This window comes from Pongo abelii, chromosome 9, assembly GCF_028885655.2.
Source record: "Pongo abelii isolate AG06213 chromosome 9, NHGRI_mPonAbe1-v2.0_pri, whole genome shotgun sequence".
Taxonomy (NCBI): domain Eukaryota; kingdom Metazoa; phylum Chordata; class Mammalia; order Primates; family Hominidae; genus Pongo; species Pongo abelii.
In genome coordinates, this window is record NC_071994.2 from 75,817,110 (window position 1) to 75,839,856 (window position 22,747).

A 22,747-nucleotide genomic window follows, 5' to 3' on the forward strand; every position below is an offset into this window, starting at 1 on the left:
TGAAACCCTTATTAAAAATACAAAAATTAGCCGGGCACGGTGCCAGGCACCTGTAATCCCAGCTACTCAGGAAATTGAGGCAGGAGAATCGCTTGAACCCGAGAAACGGAGGTTGCGGTGAGCCGAGATCGCGCCATTGCACTCCAGCCTGGACAACAGAGGGAGACTCCATCTCAAAAAAAAAAAAAAAAGAAGAAGAAGTTCTAGGCTCAGTTAACCAGGCATAGTAAAAGTACCAGGGTGAGGTGCTGCCAAAAGACAGGGGAATTGATAAACAACCATCTCTTCCCAAGCATCTTCCGTAACAACGGCAGGCAGTCTCATATGCCTAAAAAAGAGACTGAGTTTCGCCCTTGTTGCTCAGGCTGGAGTGTGGAGTGCAATGGCGCGATCTCGGCTCACTGCAACCTCCACCTCCCGGGTTCAAGCAGTTCCCCTGCCTCAGCCCCCCGAGTAGCTGGGACAGGCGCATGGCACCATGCCCAGCTAATTTTTTTGTATTTTTAGTAGACACAGGGTTTCACTGTGTTAGTCAGGATGGTCTCAATCTCCTGACCTCATGATCTGCCCACCTCAGCCTCCCAAAGTGCTGGGATTACAGGCGTGAGCCACAGGGCCCGGCCCACATTAATTTCTAGACCAGCCTGGGCAACATGATGAAACCTCATCTCTACCAAAAACACAAAAAATTAGCCAGGCATGGTGGTGCGCTTCTGTGATCCCAGCTACTCGGGAGGTTGAGATGGGAGGATTCCTTGAGCCTGGGAAGTGGAGATTTCAGTGAGCCGAGATCATGCCACTGCACTCCAGCCTGGGTGACAGAGCGAGACTCCGTCTCAGACAAACAAACAAACAAACAAACAAAAAAAACACCAAACCAAACCAAAACAAAACCAATTCGCATTATTTTCATCAATAAAGACAAAAAATTTCCAAATCACTTTTCATACCAACTGTCTTCCTGGCTTTACCTGACACGCTGTTATTGCTGTTGTCCAGATTGGAGATTATCAAGGACAGTGTGCAGTCTTTCCAGAGGAGGCTCGCAAGAACACCTACATCGTAGCTGTAGTCCAATACAGAAAACAAAGATTACAACAGGGTTGACATGTGTCCTTTATATATATACTCCACTATCTTTTGATGAGGGAAAAAAAAAAAAAAAAAAGAAACAAAAAAACCCCACAGTTTATTTGCTATGTGATCCATTTACTAACATTATCATTTCAGAACCTTTCAGCTGGAAGAAACAGAAAACCCAACTCTAAATAGTTTAAATGGGCGGGCTCTGCGGCTCACATCTGTAATCCCAGCACTTTGGTGGGGCCGAGGCAGGAGGATCACTTGACATCAGGAGTTAGAGACCAGCCTGGCCAACATGGTGAAACCTCGTTCCTACTAAAAATACAAAAATTAGCCGGGTGTGGTGGTGGGCGCCCATAATCCTGGCTACTAGGGAGGCTGAGGCAGGAGAGTTGCTCGAACCTGGGAGGCGGAGGTTGCAGTGAGCCAAGATCGCGCAACTGCACTCCAGCCTGTGTGACCGAGGGAGACTCCACCTTAAAAAAAAAAAAAAAGTTTAAACAACAGGGCAAATCACATAAAGAAGTCCTGGCCGGTGCAGTGGCTCACGCCTGTAATCCCAGCATTTTGGGAGGCCGGGGTGGGAGGATCACGAGGTCAGGAGTTCAAGACCAGCCTGACCAATATGGCAAAATCCCCGTCTCTACTAAAAATACAAAAATTAGCCGGCCAGGAGTGGTGGCGCACGCCTGTAATCCCAGCACTTTGGGAGGCCGACGCGGGCGGATCACGAGGTGAGGAGATCGAGACCATCCCGGCTGACATGGTGAAACCCCGTCTCTACTAAAAATACAAAAAAAAAAAAAAAAAAAATTACCCAGGCTTGGTGGCACGCGCCTGTAGTCCAATGTAGTCCCAGCTACTTGGGAGGCTGAGACAGGAGAATGGCGTGAACCCGGGAGGCGGAGCTTGCAGTGAGCGGAGATTGCGCCACTACACTCCAGCCTGGGTGACAGAGCGAGACTCCGTCTCAAAAAAAAAATTAATAAATAAGTATAAAATAAAATAAAATTAGCCAGGCGCGGCGGCAGGCGCCTGTAATCCCAGGTACTCAGGAGGCTGAGGCGAAAGAATCGCTTGAACCTGGGAGGCGAAGGCTGCAATGAGCCAAGATCATGCCATTGCCCCCTCCAGCCTGGGCGACAACAGCAAGACTCCGTCTCAAAAAAAAAAAAAAAAAAAAAAAAAAAAAAAAAAAAGGAAGTCCGAAGCTTCCAGGACTGGTTAATTCCCTCCCACCCAGCAATGTCTACAAGAACCGGGTTGTTCTGTCTTTCTGCTCTGCCTTTCTCAGTGTATTGACTTTGCATCTTAGATGCTAGCTTCTCCAATAATCACAAGATTGCTGCTATAGTTCAAGCTGACACATCTATATCCTATAAAGTCCACGGAAAGGAGATGCCATCTATGTGTCTCTGTAAGTAAAAAAAAAAAAAAACATTTCCTAGAATCCCCCAGCAAACTCCCCATTACATCTCACTGGCCAGAATTGCTTCATATACCCATCCTAAATCTGTCACTGCAAGAGAAATGGGATTACTAAGATTGGGATAGATAGATCTATGGCTGTGTGGAGTGGAGAAAGATAGATTTTTGCATTAAAATTGTAATTTTGTTATGAGGAGAAGATGAAATATAATATTTGGAGCCCAAAGCCAGTGTTCATTACATTAAACACACGAATTCAGTTTCGAGTATGCTTTGTCCTGAAATATTCATTTGTTCATTTATTCATTCTACAAACACTTTTAACTACTGTGTACCAGGCACTCTGCTTTTCTACTGGAAATACAAAGCAGAAAAATATTTGGTCCTTACTTTTTTTTTTTTTTTTTTTTTTTGAGACAGTTTCACTGTGTCACCCAGGCTGGAGTGCAGTGGTGCGATCTTGGCTCACAGCAACCTCCGCCTCCCAGGTTCAAGCAATTCTTCTGCCTCAGCCTCCCAAGTAGATGGGATTACAGGTGCCCGCCACTACGCCCTGCTAATTTTTTTGTAGTTTTAATAGAGACCAGATTTCACCACATTAGCCAGGCTGGTTTTGAACTCCTGACCTCAAGTGATGCAGCTGCCTTGGCCTCCCAAAGTGCTAGGATTACAGGCATGAGTCACTGTGCCCAGCCTTGTCCTTACTTTTGAGGTTACATCATTCTACTGGTGAGGCAAACATGTTAATATATATGTATTTTTTTCTTTTTCTTTTTCTTTTTTTTTTTTGAGATGGAGTCTTGCTCTGTCACCCAGGCTAGAGTTCAGTGGTGCGATCTCAGCTCACTGCAACCACCAGTTCCCAGGTTCAAGCGATTCTCCTGCCTCAGTCTCCCCAGTAGCTGAGATTACAGGTGCCTGCCACCACGCCCGGCTAATTTTTGTATTTTTAATAGAGGTGGGGCTGGTCTCCAACTCCTGACCTCGTGATTCACCTGCCTCAGTCTCCCAAAGTGTTGGGATTACAGGCGTGAGCCACCACGCCCGGCATATTTTTTCTTTCAGAGATGGGATCTTGCTATGTTACCCAGGCTGTTCTTGAACTCCTGGCCTCAAGTGATTCTCCTACCTTAGCCTCTCTAAGTGCTGGGATTTTAGGTGTAAGCCACCATGCTCAGCCTTAAAAAAAACTAAATATAAGTAAGAATAAAGTAAGTAATGGTGGTCCAGGTACTTTATTTATTTATTTATAATTTTTTTGAGACACGGTCTCACTCTGTCACCCAGGGTAGAGTGCAGTGGTGTGATCTCGGCTTATTGCAACCTCTGCCCCCTGGGCTCAAGCAATCCTCCCACCTCAGCCTCCTGAGTAGCTGGGACTACAGGCACGCACCACTATGCCCGGCTCATTTTTTTGTATTTTTGGTAGAGATGGGATTTCTCTATTTTACCCAGGCTGGCCTTGAACTCCTGAGCTCAAGCAATCCTCTAGCTTTGGGCTCCCACAGTGCTGGGATTACAGGCATGGGCCACTGATCCAGGCCCAGGTACTTTATAATTTTATTTAACTTACTAGATCTGCTAAGAAGAGTATATTATGGTCTACAGACCACAGAGATCATGCATATATTTCATATATCGTCCACCACTTTGAAAACTAAGATATGGGTAAATCTTTTTTTTTTCTTGTTGAGATGGAATTTTGCTCTTGTTGCCCAGGCTGGAGTGCAATGGCGTGATCTCAGCTTACTGCAACCTCTGCCTCCCAGGTTCAAGTGATTCTCCTGTCTCAGCCTCCCAAGTAGCTGGGATTACAGGCATGCGCCACCACACCCAGTTAATTTTGTAATTTTTAGTAGAGACAGGGTTTCACCATGTTGGTCAGGCTGCTCTCGAATTCTGGACCTCAGGTGATCTGGCCATCTCAGCCTCCCAAAGTGCTGAGATTACAGGCGTGAGCCACCGCACCCGGCCAGATATGGGTAAATCTTAATTATCTCTCCAGAAGAATACGAATTTGATGAGTTTTCTATTTGCATTTTATTATAGCCAAAGCCCAAGAAATGACCAACTGTTAATGATAAGTATTTTCACTACTGTATCATATCAATCTGGAGCTCAGAGGCTACGTCTGAGCTGTAGATAGAGATTTTGGAGTCATCAGCTTATATGTGGCTGCTGTAGTAATGAGAATGGATGTATCACCTAAGTAGAGTGTAGCCTGAGAAGGCCAGGATAGAATTCTATGGAACAGCAATATTTAAAGTCAGACAGAAAAAGTATGGCCGAGCGGGGTGGTTCACGCCTGTAATCCCAGCATTTTGGGAGGCTGAAGCGGGTGGATTATCTGAGGTCAGGAACTCGAGACCAGCCTGGGCAACATGGTGAAACCCTGTCTCTACTAAAAATGCAAAAATTAGCTGGGCGCGATTGGCGCACCCTGTAATCCCAGCTACTCAGGAGGCTCAGGTGGGAGAATTGCTTGAATCTGGGAGGCGGAGGCTGCAGTGAGCCAACATTGCGCCACTGTACTCCATCCTGGGTGACAGAGCAAGACTCTGTCTCAAAAAAAAAAAAAAAAAAAAAAAAGTAATCTGTGAAGAAAAAAATGTCAGAAAGTTAGGTGAAAAACCAGGAGAGAAAGTGGTGACAAGAAAGCCAAGGGAAGAGAATGTGTCAAAAGGAAAGGCTCAGTCAGCAGACTGAAATACATCAGAGCAGTTAAATAAGTCAAAGACTAAAAAGGATCCTACTATCAAAGGTGAGTGACTGCAAATGGGGCAAATAGGGACAAGGAATTTTTTTTTTTCTTTTGAGACAGAGTTTTGCTCTTGTTGCCCAGGCTGGAGTGCAATGGTGCTATCTTGGCTCACTGCAATCTCCGCCTCCCAGGTTCAAGTGATTCTCCTGTCTCAGCCTCCCAAGTAGCTGGGATTACAGTCGCATGCCACCACACCCAGCTGATTTTTGTATTTTTAGTAGAGACTGGGTTTCATCATATTGGTAAGGCTGCTCTCAAACTCCTGACCTCAGGTGATCCACCCACCTCGGCCTCCCAAAGTGCTGGGATTACAGGCATGATGCCCAGCAAGGAATCTTTTTAGGGTGATAGAAATGTTCTAAAAATTATACTGTGTTGATGATCACACAATTCTGCACATTAACTGAAAATCACTGAATTGTATGCTGAAAATGAGTGACTTTTGTGGAATGTAAATTATACCTCAAAAGAATGTTATTCCTTTTTTTTTTTTGAAATGGAGTTTTTCACTCTTGTTACCTAGGCTGGAGTGCAATGGCATGGTCTTGGCTCACTGCAACCTCTGCCTCCTGGGTTCAAGCAATTCTCCTGCCTCAGCCTCTCGAGTAGCTGGGATTACAGGCACCTGCCACCATGCCCAGCTAATTTTTGTATTTTTAGTAGAGACAAGGTTTTACCATGTTGGCCAGGTTGGTCTCGAACTCCTGATATCAGCTGATCTGCCTGCCTAGGCCTCCCAAAGTGCTGGGATTACAGGCGTGAGCCACCAAGCCTGGCTCTTTTTTTTTTTTTTTTTTTTTTTTTTGAGACAGGGTCTCACTCTGGTTGCCCAGGCTGGAGTGCAGTGGCATGATCTTGGCTCATTGCAGCCTTGACCTCCCAGGCTCAGGTGATTCTCCCACCTCAGCTTCCTGAGTAGCTGGGAGTACAGGTATGAGCCACCATACCTGGCTAATTTTGTGTATTTTTAGTAGAGACAGGGTTATTCTACATTGCCCAGGCTGATCTTGAACTCCTGTACTCAAGCAATCCTCCTGCCTCAGCCTCCCAGAGTGCTAGGATTACAGGAGTAAGCCACTGCACCTGGCCAAAACAGTATTTTCAAGAGGGTTACTGGTGGCCTGGGTCTGAGAAGTTTCAATGAAGTAATGAGAAAAAAAACCAGATTTGGATTTAGGAGTAAATTCAAAATGAAGAAATGGAGGCAAGAAGTGAAGACTCTTTCATTTAAGAAATGTGGTTCTAAGGGAAGGAAATAAAAAAATAGTACCTAAAGAGACCCACAAGGTCAAGAAGGGGAGGAAGGTGGTAAGTTTAGTTTTAGATATATTCTGTTTGAGGTAAGACTCTACATAGCTAGTAGACAATTATTCCCTTTTGTTTGAGAAGCAGGAATTGTGGCAGATTGCTTAGTACAAAAGTTCCACGACAGGTGGGCATTGGAGTGAAGCTGGAAAGAGAGCAGCACAGCAGATAAAGGGCCCCAGTTGGTCTCTAGGCAAATTCCATTTCCAGAATTACTGAGCTCAGGGAATATCCATAGGACTTCATCTCTGTCAGCTTCTAGGCATATCAACATCAACTTATTCCTCAGTACATATAGTGAAAAATCTCTCTCTACTCTCCCACTCTCTCCTGTTGCAGTTCTTCATTATCTGGAAGTTTTTCCAGTGTTTAACACAAATCTCTCTTTAAAATTGAGTCTTTTAAAACTTCTCATTTAAGAAAAGATGCTGTGGCTGGGAGTGGTGGTTCATGCTTGTAATCTTAGCACTTTGGGACGCCGAGGTGAGAGGATCTCTTGAGCCCAGGAGTTTAAGACCAACCTCTGTTGCATGGCAAGACCTCATCTCTATTTTAAAATAATAATAATAAAATGTATTTTAAAAAAGAAAAATGTTGTGTGCTGTCATGCTTTCTATTTCTAGTATTTATAAGATTGCCAGACATCCTCTTTTTTTTTTTTTTTTAATGAGACGGAGTCTCGCTTTGTTGTCCAGGCTGGAGTGCAGTGGCTCAATCAAGCTCAGCTCACTGCAACCTCTGCCTCCAAGCTTCAAGCGATTTGCCTGCCTCAGCCTCCAGAGTAGCTGGAATTACAGACATGTACCACCATGCCCAGCTAATTTTTGTATTTTTGGTAGAGACGGGGTTTCACCATGTTAGACAGGCTGGTCTTAAACTCCTGACCTGAGGTGATCCTCCTGCCTCGGCCTCACAAAATGTTGGGATTACAGGTGTGATCCACGGCGCCCGGCAGCAAACTACTATTGATTAATATTCATCATAAAGCAAACTCGAAATAATGAAAAAAAAAGTATTTAAAGCTGAGCACAGTGGCTCATGCTTGTAATCCCAGCACTTTGGGAGGCCCAGGGAGGAGGATCGCTTGAGCCCAGGAGTTTGAGACCAGCCTGGGCAACATAGTGAGATTCTCTTCTCAACAAAAAATATAAACAACAACAAAAAATTTGGGCCGGGCACTGTGGCTCACGCCTGTAATCCCAGCACTCTGGGAGGCCGAGGCGGGTGGATCATGAGGTCAGGAGTTCAAGACCAGCCTGACCAACGTGGTGAAACCCCGTCTCTTCTAAAAATACAAAAATTAGCTGGGCGTGGTGGCGCATGGCTGTAATCCCAGCTACTCAGGAGGCTGAGGCAAGAGAATCACTTGAACCCAAGAGGCAGAGATTGCAGTGAGCTGAGATCGCGCCACTGCACTCCAGCCTGGGCGACAGAGCAAGACTCCATCTCAATAAATAAATAAATAAAAACAGGCCGGGCCCGGTGGCTCACACCTGTAATCCCAGCACTTTGGGAGGCCGAGGCGGGCGGGCCACGAGGTCAGGAGATGGAGACCATCCTGGCTAACATAGTGAAACCCCGTCTCTATGAAAAATACAAAAAATTAGCCGGGCGTGGTGATGGGTGCCTGTAGTCCCAGCTACTCGGGAGGCTGAGACAGGAGAATGGCGTGAACCTGGAAGGCGGAGCTTCCAGTGAGCCGAGATTGCGCCACTGCACGCTAGCCTGGGCGACAGAGCTACTCCTTCTCAATAAATAAATAAATAAATAAATAAATAAGTAAAACTGATGTTCAACATCTTTTTTTTTTTTTTGGAGACAGAGTCTCACTCTGTCACGAGGCTGGAATGCAGTGGCCGCGATCTTGGTTCACTGCAACTTCTCCCTCTCGGGTTCAAGCAATTCTCCTGCCTCAGCCTACCGAGTAGCTGGGACTACAGGCGCATACCACCATGCCCAGCTAATTTGTTTGTTTGTTTTTGAGACAGAGTCTCGCTCTGTTGCCCACGCTGGACTGCAGTGGCGTGATCTCGGCTCACTGCAGCCTCTGCCTCCTGGGTTCAAGCAATTCTCCTGCCTCAGCCTCCCAAGTAGCTGGGACTACAGGCTTGCGCCTCCACGCCTGGCTAATTTTGGTATTCTTTTTTAGTAGAGACGGGGTTTCACCATGTTGGCCAGGATGGTCTTGATCTCCTGACCTTGTGATTCGTCTGCCTCGGCCTCTCAAAGTGCTGGGATTACAGGCGTGAGCCACCGCACCCAGTGTTTTTGTATTTTCAGTAGAGACAGGGTTTCACCATGTTGGCCAGGATGGTTTCAATCTCTTGACCTCGTGATCCGCCTGCCTCGGCCTCCCAAAGTGCTGGGATTACAGTTGTGAGCCACCATGCCAGCCACAACATCTTTAATCATCAAGGAAATGCAAACCAAAACCACAAATATACCATTTCAAACTACTAAGATGGCTTAAAAAAATGTTTTGGGACCTTCAAATACTTGTACAAAATGTCCGTAGTAGCTTTGTTCACAATAGCCAACAGGTAGAAACAACCCAAGTGTCCGTTAACAGATGAACGGATAAACAAATTGTGGTATATCCATACAAGGGACTACTATTCAACTCTAAAACAAAATAAAGTATTAATACATGGTACAACATAGATGAACCTTGAAAACATTATGCTAAGTGAAACTATGCAGACAGAAAACCTCAACTATTGTATGATTCCACTTATGTGAAATATAGCAAATTCATAGAAACAAAGGGCACTGGAGATTAACAGGGGCTGGTAGGAGAGGTTAATGGGGAGTTATTGCTTACTGGGCATGGATTCTGCTTGGGGTAATGAAAAATTTTGGAAATAGATAATGACGATGATTGCACGACACTGTGAATGTAATTAATGCCACTGAATTATACACATAAAGATTGTTAAAATGGAAATTTTTCTCATATATATTTGACCACAATTTTAAAAAAAACGAGCTGACTATAAATAGAGTGACTTTAAGTAGAGTGACTATAAACTCCAGAACAGTCCACATTTATGACTGTTGTGTGGATTGTAATTATTGATAGTATACCCCTAGACTCTCAAAGCTATCCCAGTTTGAACAATAAATTATATAGCCTCCCAATCTCTAAGATCTCATTTTGAATGGTTCTGCAATCCTAACATCGGGCATTAGGACCTTACAAAGGTTTTGCGATGACATCACCTCTGGAAAACTAGAACCCACAGGCCTCCAGGGAACCGGAGGCTGGGTGGAAGATGTGTGCACTTCACACAAACGCCCAGCTCCCAAGTGAGAATCATTTCAGTGGTAAATCATCTCTTTACTTCGGGTCCCAAGAGCCCACGACTAAAGGGAAACACTTGCAGAGTGTGTGGGATGGAGTCAGCGACGCCAGAAACAGAGAATAGCCCCACCTTCCCGTCAAGCCACACTCAACATGGCCGCCAGCGTCCATGTGGAGGAGGGAGCGCGCCTCCTCTCGCAGCCCCAGAGGGGCGGGCCCTGGGAACCGAACGAGCTTCAGCGGACCAATGGGGAGAGGAAAGGGGCGGGGTTGGTCTGGGTCTTCGGCCAGAGGGCGGTGAGGTTGACTTGAACTGGCGGGTCTTGTCGTGCCGGGGCTGCCACGTTATTTCCAGCTTTTGAAGTGGATTTTGCCCGCTGGTGTGCCATCGTCAGCGCTTCCGGGTTGAACTCCAGCTGAGCTGATCAGATCCCACCCTACCCAGTGCTTGTCCCTCCTCTTCCAAGCCAGCCCTAGTCAAAGCCTTGTTGGCCCCTCCCTCTCATTCGAGATGACTCATCTCTGTATCCCAACGACGCGGCACCAGGTGTGGCCTGACACGTTTGAGCTTAAAACCTTTTTTTCTGATTATAAAAATATATGCATATTTTAGGAAATTAAGAAAAGCGTAATGGAAACAAAAGTGATTTACTGTCCCATCGGCCAGAAACAATCATAATTAACCTTTGTCATTCTTTTTTTCCCTCTGTATCTATTTTAACACAATCGGGACAATGCTGTATAACTTATGTATTATCGTTTGCATATTAAGTGTTTTTCTTTGTGATTTTAAATGCATGGATAGGATAAAGTATTCCATAGATGAATGACTATGATTTTTATATTTTCCCGTTGAGCATTTAAACTTTGAGCCTGGGCACAGTGGCTCACACCTGTAATCCCAGCACTTTGGAAGGCCAAGGCGGGCGGATCACCTGAGGTCAGGAGTTCGAGACCAGCCTGACCAACATGGTGAAACCCCATCTCTACTAAAAATACAAAATTAGCTGGGCGTGGTGGCACACGCCTGTAATCCCAGCTACTTCGGAGGCTGAGGCAGGAGAATTGCTTGAACCTGGGAGGCAGAGGTTGCAGTGAGCCAAGATCATGCCACTGCACTCCAGCCCGGGAAACAAGAGCGAAACACCATTTCAAAAATAAATAAATAAGTAAAAATAAAAAATAAACTTTGAGTGGATAGCCTCTTGGAGATGGCGCAGGTCGGGAAGGAGAGACAGCTAAGAACTGGCTATTCCACAGCTTCACCTTCTCTTTGCAAAGTTGTTCCACAAGAATTACAAGATTGTAGAGTCTTTCAACATTTTAGGATCTTAGGGTTCTAAAGCAGTACAATTGAGAAACTCAGAATCATAACATCTTGGGTGGGTAAGGACCCTGGAAAAAACAAGTCCAAGCCTCTACCAAATAGTATCACAGTGTCTCAAAAACAAACAAACAAACAAACAAAACCTGTCTCTATAAAAAAAAAAAGAAAAATTAGGCAGGCATGGTGGTGGGTGCCTGTAGTCCCAGCTACTCAGGAGGCTGAGGCAGGAGAATCGCTTGAACCAGGGAGGTGGAAGTTGTAGTGAGCTGAGATCACACCATGGCACTCCGGCCTGCGAAACAGAGCAAAAAGTCAGAAAGAGAGGAGAGAGAGAGGAGGGAGAGAGGAGAGAGAGAGGGGGAGAGAGAGAGGAGGGAGAGAGGAGAGAGAGAGGGAGAGAGAGAGAGAGAAAATTGTAGGAGGAGGTGTGGCAAAAGCCAAATGGTATATTAATTTCCATAGGCCTATATGGCAGAGCATATAGAATAGACCTTCTTAAGGCCAGAAGAGTTTTTTATCCCAAAACAGCATTATCAACTCAGAGTGACTTGTTTTAAATGAAGAATTGAGTTATTTTGGTGGTAAGGAGCAGGTTACCTCAAGTGGTTTAGGGTAAAAGTTTGTTGTGCATTTCATTATAAAAACAGGCATGTTGGAGGGGCCCTGAGATGCTGAGCAGCCCAGTTTCAGAAAGAGTTGGGATTCAAAAAGAGGGGGTTTCGGATTCAAGAAAGGGGTAGGGACCACAACAAAGTTGGAAGGTCTGGTTTCCTTGCAGCCAGACTTAATGGATAAGGTATTCATTTGAACTGAGTCTCAGTTTCATCATCTGTAAAATGGAAATAACCATGTAACTGTTCTCTAACTGGACCATTAACAATGTATGGCAGAACAATGAAATCTAAGACCATTATAGGACCCATGACCGGCTGGGTGGTGTTGATTTTTGCTGTTGTTGTTTTTACTTTTCTGTATTTTCCAAATGTTTTATAGTTAATTATGCCTCCCTACTTTTTTTTGAAGAAAAGGCTCTCGGGCTAAAATAAGAGTTGCTAATCATGACAATCATCTCTATTTTGATCAGAAACTTAGAGCCAAAGTTCTTAGTATTCTTCAGCAAGCCCAATGTTCATCCACAAATTATTTCTGGTACCTACAATGTGTAGATGCTAAAAATATGTTGAGAGAAACACAGAGTGGGATCAGACAAGGATCAGAACATCAAGGAGCACTGTCTGGTGGTTTGAAAAAACACATCTTCAAACAACTATAAAACAAATTCAAAAGTCTATAAAGGAGATATAGGAAAATGTGTTGAACAGTTATCAGTGTGGTATATGCAATGCACATGTGAATAGGAATGGCTGAATGGTAAACTGGAGACAGATCATGAAAGCTAAAATGCCAGGTTAAGGAGTGTATTGTTAAATTGGAGGGCTGTAAGTAGCTATTGAAGGGTTTTTAAACTTTTATTATTATTGGCCGGGCGCGGTGGCTCACGCCTGTAATCCCAGCACTTTTGGAGGCTGAGACGGGCAGATCACGAGGTCAGAAGATCGAGACCATCCTGGCTAACACGGTGAAACCCCGCCTCTACTAAAAATACAAAAAATTAGCCGGGCATGGTGGCGGGCGCCTGTAGTCCCAGCTACTCGGGAGGCTGAGGCAGGAGAATGGCATGAACATGGGAGGCAGAGCTTGCAGTGAGCCGAGATCATGCCACTGCACTCCAGCCTGGGGGACAGAGCGAGACTCCGTCTCAAAGAAAAAAAAAAAAACCCAACTTTTATTATTATTATTTTTTTTTGAGACGGAGTTTCGCTCTTATTGCCCAGGCTGGAATGCAATGGCGTGATCTTGGCTCACTGCAAAATCTGCCTCCTGGGTTCAAGTGATTCTCTTGCCTCAGCCTCCTGGGCAGCTGGGATTACAGGCGCCCACCACCAAGCCCGGCTAACTTTTTTTTAGTAGAGACGGGGTTTCACCATGTTGGCCACACTGCCCTCAAACTCCTGACCTCAGGTGATGTACCAGCCTCAGCCTCCCAAAGTGCTGGGATTACAGGCGTGAGCCACCACCACACCTGGCCTATTATTATTATTAATTTTTTTTTTTGAGAAGGATTCTTGCTCTGTTGCCCAGGCTGGAGTGCAGTGGCACAATCTCGGCTCACTGCAACCTCCGCCTCCCAGTTTCAAGCAATTCTCCTGCCTCAGCCTCCTGAGTAGCTGGGATTACAGGCACATGCCACAATGCCCAGCTAATTTTTTTGTATTTTTAGTAAAGATGGGGTTTTACCATGTTGGACAGGCTGGTCTTGAACTCTTGACCTCAAGTGATCCGCCCACCTCAGCCTCCCAAAGTGCTGGGATTACAGGCGTGAGCCATTGCGCCTGGCATATTATTATTATTATTTTGAGATGAAGTCTCCCCCTGTCACCAAGGTTGGTGTGCAGTGGCACAATCACTGCTCAACTGCAGCCTCAACCTCCCAGACTCAAGTGATCCTCTCACCCTCAGCCTCCAAATAGCTGGGAAAATATGTATGCACCACCACACCCAGCTAATTTTTATTTTTATGTTTTGGTAGAGACAGGGTTTTGCCATGTTGCTCTGGATGGTCTCAAACTCCTGGGCTCAAGCAGTCCTTCTGCCTTGGTCTCCCAAAGTGCTGGGATTATAGGCATGAGCCATTGTGTCTGGCCTACATTTATTATTTCTTAATTTTTTTGAAGACAAAGTCTCGCTTTGTCACCAGGCTAGAGTACAGTGGTGTGATCATAGCTCATTGTAACCACAAAACTCTGGGCCCAAGGGGTCCTCCCGCTTGGCCTCCCGAAGTGTTGGGAGTACCGCAGCATAAGTACCTCTGCACCCGGCTATATTGAAGGTTTTTTGTTTGTTTTGCTTTTTAAATCATGATCTCCATGAAATATGCTTCAAGAAAGCTGTTTTTGGAAATCAACTGGCATAGGAATGAGACTAAAGACTGGCAGACCAATTAGTTACGCCAGCACAATAGTTCAGATGGGAGATAATGAAAATGGACCTTGGCTAGTACATGTGGAGGTAAAGAGGAGGGGCATTCAAATGAAGAGACAGAGCAGATAGTTGGAGATGAAGGTCAGAAGTGCCTATCTCATTAGGTCAAGGAGTTATTACTATCCTTTAAATAATGTGTTTCAAAACTATCTCCACATTTTGATTTTGTAAAATTTGCACTTGTGTCTCCTAACCCCAGGCTGCCAGGCAGGATAATTACACTAGAGGCTATGAGTGGTCTGCTAGAGTGGAATTAGGGTTTTTCTGTTTCTGTTTTCCAGTACATGTGTGATATTTGGGCCTTGGACAGCAGCAACACAAAGACCTTTTCCATAAGAAAAGGGTTTTGTTTTGTTTTGTTTTGTAGAGATGTGGGTCTCATTATAGCCCAGGCTGGTCTCAAACTTCTGGGCTCAAGCAATCCTCCTGCCTCAGCCTCCCTAAGTGCTGGAATTATAGGTGTGAACCACCACACTTGGCTGAAAAGTTTTCTTATGTTGAGTAACATGTTGCGATAACAAGTGTTTCAGTGCAGACCAACCTGAAAGGGACGCGAAGAGGTGGATAAGGATAGCCTCTCAGGTGTCACAGTATCCCTGCTGAGATTACAGGTGTGAGCCACAGCACCCTGCCCCTTCCTGTGGGCTTCTGTGATCTTACTAAACAGTTGAGCTTCCCTCTTGCAGCCTCTTTCATCATCTTTTCACCCTCTCTCTAGGGTTAGGTAATTCCCACTCACTCAGCCCAACCCTGCACAAGGAGAAAATTCCTGGTAAAGTTCGGGCTGGGGAGTCAGCACCATCTCTTTCTGGCTTTTCCTAGGTAGCCAGTCCTCTTCCACCTCTGGCCTTTTATATTTTTTCTTTTAAGTATGATTTTCTTTGTACCAAAATCATACTAAAAAATAGAAGCAGAAAAGTTCCACTGAAGCTAAAATAGTTTTCAGTTTGAGGTAGCTTAAGGTATATATTTTCACTTAAGCCATAGATTAGAACTTTTGGCACTATGGGAAACTTTTTATAATAGGTGACCATGGAATTATTACTTTAAAGGAAGTTTAACCAGAGATCAAATAGTCTTTCTAAAGGGCCTCCCTTTATTCTCTTGCTCCCTAAGGCATTCTCTGATGTGGCTGTGCTGAGAACCAGAACAGGTTTTTTTGTTTTTTTTTTTTTTAAGCTTTAAAGGAAGGTTAGCTTGTAAAAATAAAACCAGAAAGGCAAAGCACTCAATGCTTTTTTTGTGATGCAAGATCTTATAAAAATCTAAAATCCATATTTACTTCTAGGAACTTTAAAAATATTCGCACATTCATTATTTCATTCAACATTTGTTGGAGCTTCATTATGTTCTATGACCTGTGCCAAATGCTGAGAATAGAAAGAAAAATGAACAATATTCCTTTAAAAGTGCTCTAGTGAATCCAGTGGAGATCTAGTGGAGAAGATACATAAGTGAACAAATAGTTACAATACATTGTGTTGAGAGCATAAGAAATGAGCTGTGGAAGTGCAGAGAAAGGACCACATTATTTCCGTGGAGTGGTTGGAAATGGCTACACAGGAAAGGTAACATTTGATTTGTGTCTGGAAAGAAGAGTAGGAGTTTTCCAGGTGAAAGTAAAGAAAGGTCAACAGAAATATTGTAGGAGCAAAGGCAGGGGGGTGTGATAGAGAATATCATGATTGAAGAATTACAGGATTTAATATTGGCTATGGAGTAATATTTGTGTTGAAAAGGGTGGAAAGGCCAGCCAGGCTCAGTGGCTCATGCCTGTAATCCCAGCACTTTGGGAGGCTGAGGTGGGAGGACTGTTTGAGGCCAGGAGTTTGAGACCAGCCTGAGTAACAAAGTGAGACCCCGTCCTTACAAAAATAAAAATAAAAATAATTAGCTGGGCACAGTAGATGTGCCTATAGTCCCAGCTACTTGGGAAGCTGAGCTGAGAGGATCACTTGAGCCCAGGAGCTTGAGGTTGCAGTAAGCAAGATCACATCACTGCACTTCAGCTTGGGTGACAGAGCAAGACTCTGTCTCAAAAAAAAAAAAAAAAAAAAGGCTGGAAATAAGGCTAGATAGGTAGATGGGGATTAGATTTTTTTTTTTTTTTTTCGAGACAGAGTCTCGCTCTGTCACCCAGGCTGGAGTGCAGTGGCCCAATCTCGGCTCAATGCAAGCTCTGTCTCCCGGGTTCACGCCATTCTCCTGCCTCAGCCTCCCGAGTAGCTGGGACTACAGGCGCCTGCCACAACACCCGGCTAATTTTTTGTATTTTTAGTGGAGACAGGGTTTCACCGTGTTAGCCAGCATGGTCTCGATCTCCTGACCTCGTGATCTGCCCGCCTCGGCCTCCCAAAGTGCTGGGATTACAGGCGTGAGCCACTGTGCTTGGCCAAAAAAAAAATTCTCGTTGTTTTGGGAATCCTTATGTCTTCGTACAAAGGACTAACCGTCTCCTTCTTCCTTCTTTTTCCCTTTCCCTTCACCTTACCTACCCCAGAGAGTGTATTAATGCAAAGATGGATTTGTATCTTTTTTTTTTTTTTTTTTTGAGATGGAGTTTCGTTCTGTCGCCCAGGCTGGAGTGCAATGGCACCATCTCGGCTCACTGCAAGCTCTGCCTCCCAGGTTCAAGCGATTCTCCTGCCTTAGGCTCCTGAGTAGCTGGAATTACAGGCATGCACCACTACGCCCAGCTGATTTTTGTATTTTTAGTAGAGACGGAGTTTCACCATTTTGGTCAGGCTGGTCTCAAACTCCTGACCTTGTGATCTGCCTGCCTCGGCCTCCCAAAGTGCTGGGATTACAGGCATGAGCCACCGAACCGGACCATGTATCTTACTAGATTGTATTTACCGGGACTAGACAAGGAAAGAAACTCTCTGGCTGCCAACCCGCCCTTTTGCAAACCTATAGTCACAGTCCCATAAAACAGATGAAGCACAGGCACGGAAATGAAACAGCTCACCACTTATATAATATTATGTTAACTAGGTACCTTCTTCCTGTCTCTGTTCCTCATCTATGAAATGGGTATAATGATCCTCAGCCTCATAGGGTTATTGGAAAGACTGAATGAACCCATACACCCATAAAGAACCAACCTGGCACATACTAGCATTTGATTGATTTTTTTTTTCTTATTTAAAATTTCACTTCTAAAACCCCAATAGCATTTATTAGGCAATAATCAATCACTGTACTGGAGGAGGTATGGCTGGTCCATTATATTTCCAAGCATAATTAATTGTCGTATCTGTGTTACCTCAGTACTTTGCACACAATTCTGGCATTTCACTTACCATACTAGATACTAATTATTTGTTACTAGATACTAATTATTTTTTGCTATTATTTTTATTGAGTTCCTCAAGGACTGAGATCCTGACTGATTAATTTATTCCAGCATCTAGCACAGGACGTGGAAATCTTACTTCTAACCTCAATTTAAGAGATGATTGGTCGGGCCTGGTGGCTCACGCTTGTAATCCCAGCACTTTAGGAGGCCGAGGCGGGCGGATCACCTGAGGTCGGGAGTTCAAGACCAGCCTGACAAACATGGAGAAACCTCATCTCTAGTAAAAATACAAAAATTAGGCGGGCGTGGTGGCGGGCACCTGTAATCCCAGCTACTTGGAGACAGGAGAATTGCTTGAACCCGAGAGGCGGAGGTGGCAGTGAGCTGAGACCGTGCCACTACACTCCAGCCTGCGCAACAGAGCGAGACTCCGTCTCAAACAAACAAAAGAGTCAGATCTGTGCTAGACGCTGAAAGGAATTAATCAGACAGGATCTCAGTCTTTTAAGAACTTTCAAATACAGAGAAGAGGTGGTAACAAATTATTAGTGTATAATATTGTAAGCGAAAAATCAGAATTGTGTGCTAAGTACTGGGGTAACACAGAGATGGTAATTAATTCTACCTGAAGAAACAGCAGTGCTGAATGAGGGTGGAAGGCAGGAGAATTTCTAGACGCTGAATTTCAGAAGCTTCCGGAACTAAAATGATGCGGAAGTTGAGTGAGTCTCGGTGCGATATTGTTGCTGCACCTGGTCAAGGCCGTTCCGTCAGTGTTTTCAGACACCCTGGGAACGCAGCTGCAGGGGCGGGTCTTCGGTTTGCACGGCTAGAGGCCGCGAAGCAGCAAAGGATGAGCGGAACCTTGGAAAAGGTAACGTAGATTCCACGCACGCGGGGCGCAGGGAGATGGCGGAGGGTGCAGAGCGGGGAGGTGGCGGCGCTCGGACATCCGGGGATGAGACACTGGGGCGCCCAAGATCCTTCCCAGCAGCACATGCGGCGGCCTGGCGTTGAAGGGGCTGAGCAGATTCCTTTCCACCCGGGGCGAACTCTGCCGAGCCGACCCGTGCCACGCCCACACCACATGCCACTCTCTCCACCCAGTTCCTGGAAAAGGGAGAGCGCTGCGATGGGAATCACGACACCAGGATACGGTCCCGATTAACTGTGTGACCTTGGGCAGGTCATTTTATATTTGCATTCAGTTATCAACTTCCAGAATTTTTTCTAAGAATCCAGTTTTGACTTGCTGAACTGATGAGGATGTGAAGCTACCTGGTAATAAGGAAACAGCAGTAATAAACTACGTTTTCTTTCTTTTCTTTTCTTTTTTTTTTTTTTGACGGATTTCGCTCTGTTGCCCAGGCTAAAGTGCAGTGGTGCGATCTCGGCTTACCACAACCTTCGCCTTCCGGGTTCAAGCGATTCTCCTGCCTCAGCCTCCTCAGTAGCTGGGACTACAGGCGCGCGACACTATGCCGGGCTAATTTTTGTATTTTTAGTAGAGACGGGGTTTCACTGTGTTGGCCAGGCTGGTCTCGAACTCCTGACCACGTGATCTGCCCGCCTCGGCCTCCCAAAGTGCTGGGATTACAGGCGTGAGCCACCGCGCCCTGCAATAATTAACAACATTTTCGTTTCCAAAACCTTATTTAAGTGACTGTCATAAAACCGTATGAACCACTATAAATGTGTTCCTGGGCTTTCTCCCGTTCCCTTAACAGATTTAACAGATTTCATTTGTGCTCTTTCAATTGTATCATGCTGCTTAGATTAATGACTCATTTTAGCAATTTATATTAAAATTTTGTTTTAGGCATTAATTGTGGAAACTATATTTCCATGATTCATAGGTCAGCATGGTCGTTGCAGCTCATGGGTCTACCTGTGGTTACCTTGGGGCTGCCCTTGAATGTGTAAGGGCCCACGCCTCACTTCATCCTTTATGAAACAATTCACTTGTTCACGTTAGCCAGTTTGTAAGAATTTGGCCAAATATAGTACCAAGATAATAGAAAAAAAAATCAGAAAGTTTCAAAATTCCATTGTTAAAGATGGTCACACTGGTGACTACACGCCTTGATTTGCCTTGGTTCCAAGAAATGCTAAAAGGGAGGGATTATTTTTCAAGGAATACTATTTCCAACCATTCGGTTCTCCATGTTTCACCATGTTGCTCAGGCTGGTCTGGAACTCCTGGAAAAGAGCCCATGGAAATCTGTCATTAAGGCCAGCATCTGACATGGGTATATAAGGCCTCTTGACGTCTGATGCCACTGTTCTCTTCCCGACTCCTTAGTTGCTTTAGTCAGCTAACCTCGTCATTATTTGCCAAATGTAAGTCTGTTTCAAAGTGTTAGTTAATACTTTACATTTGTAAGGAAAGTCATGGGATTTGTGTCAGACAGTTCTGTCTCTTGTTATGACCTTGGGCAAGTTATTTAACTTCACTGCTTCTGTTTCCTATCTGTAAAATGCAGATGATGCCCACCACATGGAATTGTAGAGATTATAGAGAATAATGTAAATAGGAGTATTTTGTAAGGAATGAAGGATGATGCAAATAATAATATTGATATTATTCTATAGTGAATAAATTTGCATTTACATAATTTCATTTGATCTTCACAATATCACGAGATAATCCTGGCAGATGCAACAGATGAGGAAATGGAAGCCTCATGTCTGGTATATAATAGAGATTTTAATGTCATACTGATGCCTTGAATGAATGACTGGAACCTAGGCTTTGTTTTTGTTTAGAGACAGGGTCTCACTTTGTCACCCAGGCTAGAGTGCAATGGTGCAATCATAGTTTACTAAATCCTTGAACTCCTGGGCTCAAGTGATTCTCTTCACTCAGCGTCATGAGTAGCGGGGATTACAGGTGTACAACACCATGCTCAGCTATTTTTTTTTTTTTTTTTTTGAGACAGAGTCTCACTCTGTCGCCCAGGCTGGAGTGCAGTGGCGCGATCTCGGCTCACTGCAAGCTCCACCTCCCGGGTTTATGCCATTCTCCTGCCTCAGCCTCCTGAGTAGCTGGGACTACAGGTGCCCACAACCACGCCCGCCTAATTTTTTGTATTTTTAGTAGAGACGGGGTTTCACCGTGTTAGCCAGGATGGTCTCCATCTCCTGACCTCGTGATCTGGATCCGCCCACCTCAGCCTCCCAAAGTGTTGGGATTACAGGTGTGAGCCACTGCACCTGGCCTTTTTTTTTTTTTTTTTTTTTTTTGAGACAGAGTCTTGCTTTGTCACCCAGGCTGGAGTGCAGTGGCCCGATCTCAGCTCACTGCAAGCTCTGCCTCCCGGGTTCACGCCATTCTTCTGCCTTAGCCTCCGGAGTAGCTGGGGCTATGGCGCCCGCCACCACACCTGGCTAATTTTTTGTATTTTTAGTAGAGATGGGGTTTCACCGTGTTAGCCAGGATGGTCTCGATCTCCTGACCTTGTGATCCTCCCACCTCGGCCTCCCAAAGTGCTGGGATTACAGGCGTGAGCCACTGCGCCTGGCAGCTCAGCTAATTTTTTTATTTTTAGTAGAGATGGGGTCTTGCTTTGTAGCCCAGGCTATCTCGAACTCCTGGCTTCAAGCAGTCCTCCCACCTTGGCCTCCCAAAGTTCTGGGATTACAGATATGAGCCACCACTCCTGGATGAAACCTAGATTAGTTGTACCCCTCCTAAGATCCCACTGCCTTTTCTTTTCTTTTTTTGAGACAGGGTCTCACTTTGTTGCCCAGGCTGTAGTGCAGTAGCACAGTCTTGGTTCACTGCAGCCCCGATCTCCTGGGCTCAGGTGATTCTCTCACCTCAGCCTCCTGAGTTGCTGGGACTACAGGCACCTGCCACCACGCCCGGCTAATTTTTGTATTTTTTGTAGAGACAGGGTTTCGCCATTTTGCCCAGGCTGGTCTGGAACTTCTGGGCTCAAGCAATTCTGCCTGCCTCGGCCTCCCAAAGTGCTGGGATTACAGGCATGTGCCACCATGCCTGGCCCGCTGCTTTTTCTTTTCTGAGTATTTTACATCTCCCTAATATGATAATCTTGGTTTTCCTCATCTGTGAAATGCAGGATGAAAACCTTTCCTGGCTTTCCTATGTGTCAGACCTTTCCTTCTTTGTAACCCATACAGCCCATTATACTGATCTAACATAGGATAATAAATAATTTGCGCATCTGCTTTCCTCATTAGAAGTTTTGTGGGTATGCAACTATATATATGTATTTTTTAATTTTGTTTTGAGACAGGGTCTCACTCTGTCACCCAGGGAGGAGTGCAGTGGAGTGATCTCAGTTCACTGCAACCTCAACCTCCTGGGCTCAAGTGATTCTCTCACCTTAGCCTCCTGAGTAGCTGGGATTACAGGCACGTGCCACCATGCCTGGCTAATTTTTTGTATTTTTGTAGAGATGGGGTTTTGCCATGTTGCCCAAGCTGGTCTTAAACTCCTGGACTCAAGTGATCCGCCCGCCTCGGCCTCCCAAAGTGCTAGGATAACAGGCGTGAGCCACCGTGCCAGGTTGCAACTGTATTCTTGTCTATATGCACCCACCCTATAGTGTATTTGGCCTAAAGTACCTGGTAAATGTCAAATGAATAAGTGAACAAACAAATGTTGGTATTACATGGTAAGTACATGGTAGAGCTGGGACTAGAACTTCTAACTCTTAATTCAGTGCTCTTTCCTTGGGGCCCTAAGAAGTTTCTGGCTGCAGATAATCTCAAATTTTATTTTATTTTTGAGACAGGGTCTCACTATGTTGCCCAGGCTGGTTTTTAACTTCTGAGCTCAAGTGATCCTCCCACTTCAGCCTTCTGGGTTGCTGGGATAACAGACATGCCCTTCTGTGCCTAACTTCATCTCAAATTTTAGATGAGTGAGAAGCCCAGCTTTGCTAGAATAAAACTGGATAGAGCCAGTACCTCTTTGGGTCAACAAAAGGAGTTCAGCAGGGTGGAACCAGATAAGGCATTCATGCTGATATTTATCAGATCAGTGTATTGATGATCACGATGGCAGGATGGTATCTAGGGAAGTTAGAATGCACCAAGGAAATGAGTATTGAATCACCTGGAGTTATTTTGCACAGAAAATGAATGGCTCTGGAGTGTCATGCTCAGGTTAGATGCCACTCACTCTGAGATCACCTCTATTTTCTCAGAGATTACCTTACCCCTGAACCACAAGGG

The 22,747-nt window shown here is 45.1% G+C and overlaps 2 protein-coding genes across 4 annotated transcripts in view; one reads left to right on the forward strand and one right to left on the reverse strand.

Annotated features, from left to right (window-relative positions):
• RAB6A (RAB6A, member RAS oncogene family) overlaps positions 1-18,277 on the reverse strand; it is a 112,449-nt gene extending 94,172 nt beyond the window's left edge. The window contains exons 1-2 of one of the 3 annotated variants that reach the window (XM_054523720.2): positions 18,171-18,277; positions 972-1,066 (exon numbers count right to left, since the gene is read on the reverse strand). Coding sequence is in view for 2 of the 3 variants with exons in the window: in XM_054523717.1 (XP_054379692.1) it covers positions 972-1,066; positions 10,009-10,049 (136 nt within the window). In the remaining variant the exon portion in view is untranslated. Of the gene's footprint in view, positions 1-971; positions 1,067-10,008; positions 10,101-18,170 lie in introns of those variants that run through there. The other 2 variants (XM_054523717.1, XM_054523718.1) reach the window with 2 other exon arrangements.
• The window catches only part of MRPL48 (mitochondrial ribosomal protein L48), a 76,681-nt gene continuing 72,185 nt past the window's right edge, over positions 18,252-22,747 (forward strand). The window contains exon 1 of the mRNA XM_002822222.5: positions 18,252-18,419. Coding sequence (XP_002822268.3) covers positions 18,252-18,419 — 168 coding nt within the window. The remainder of the gene's footprint in view (positions 18,420-22,747) is intronic.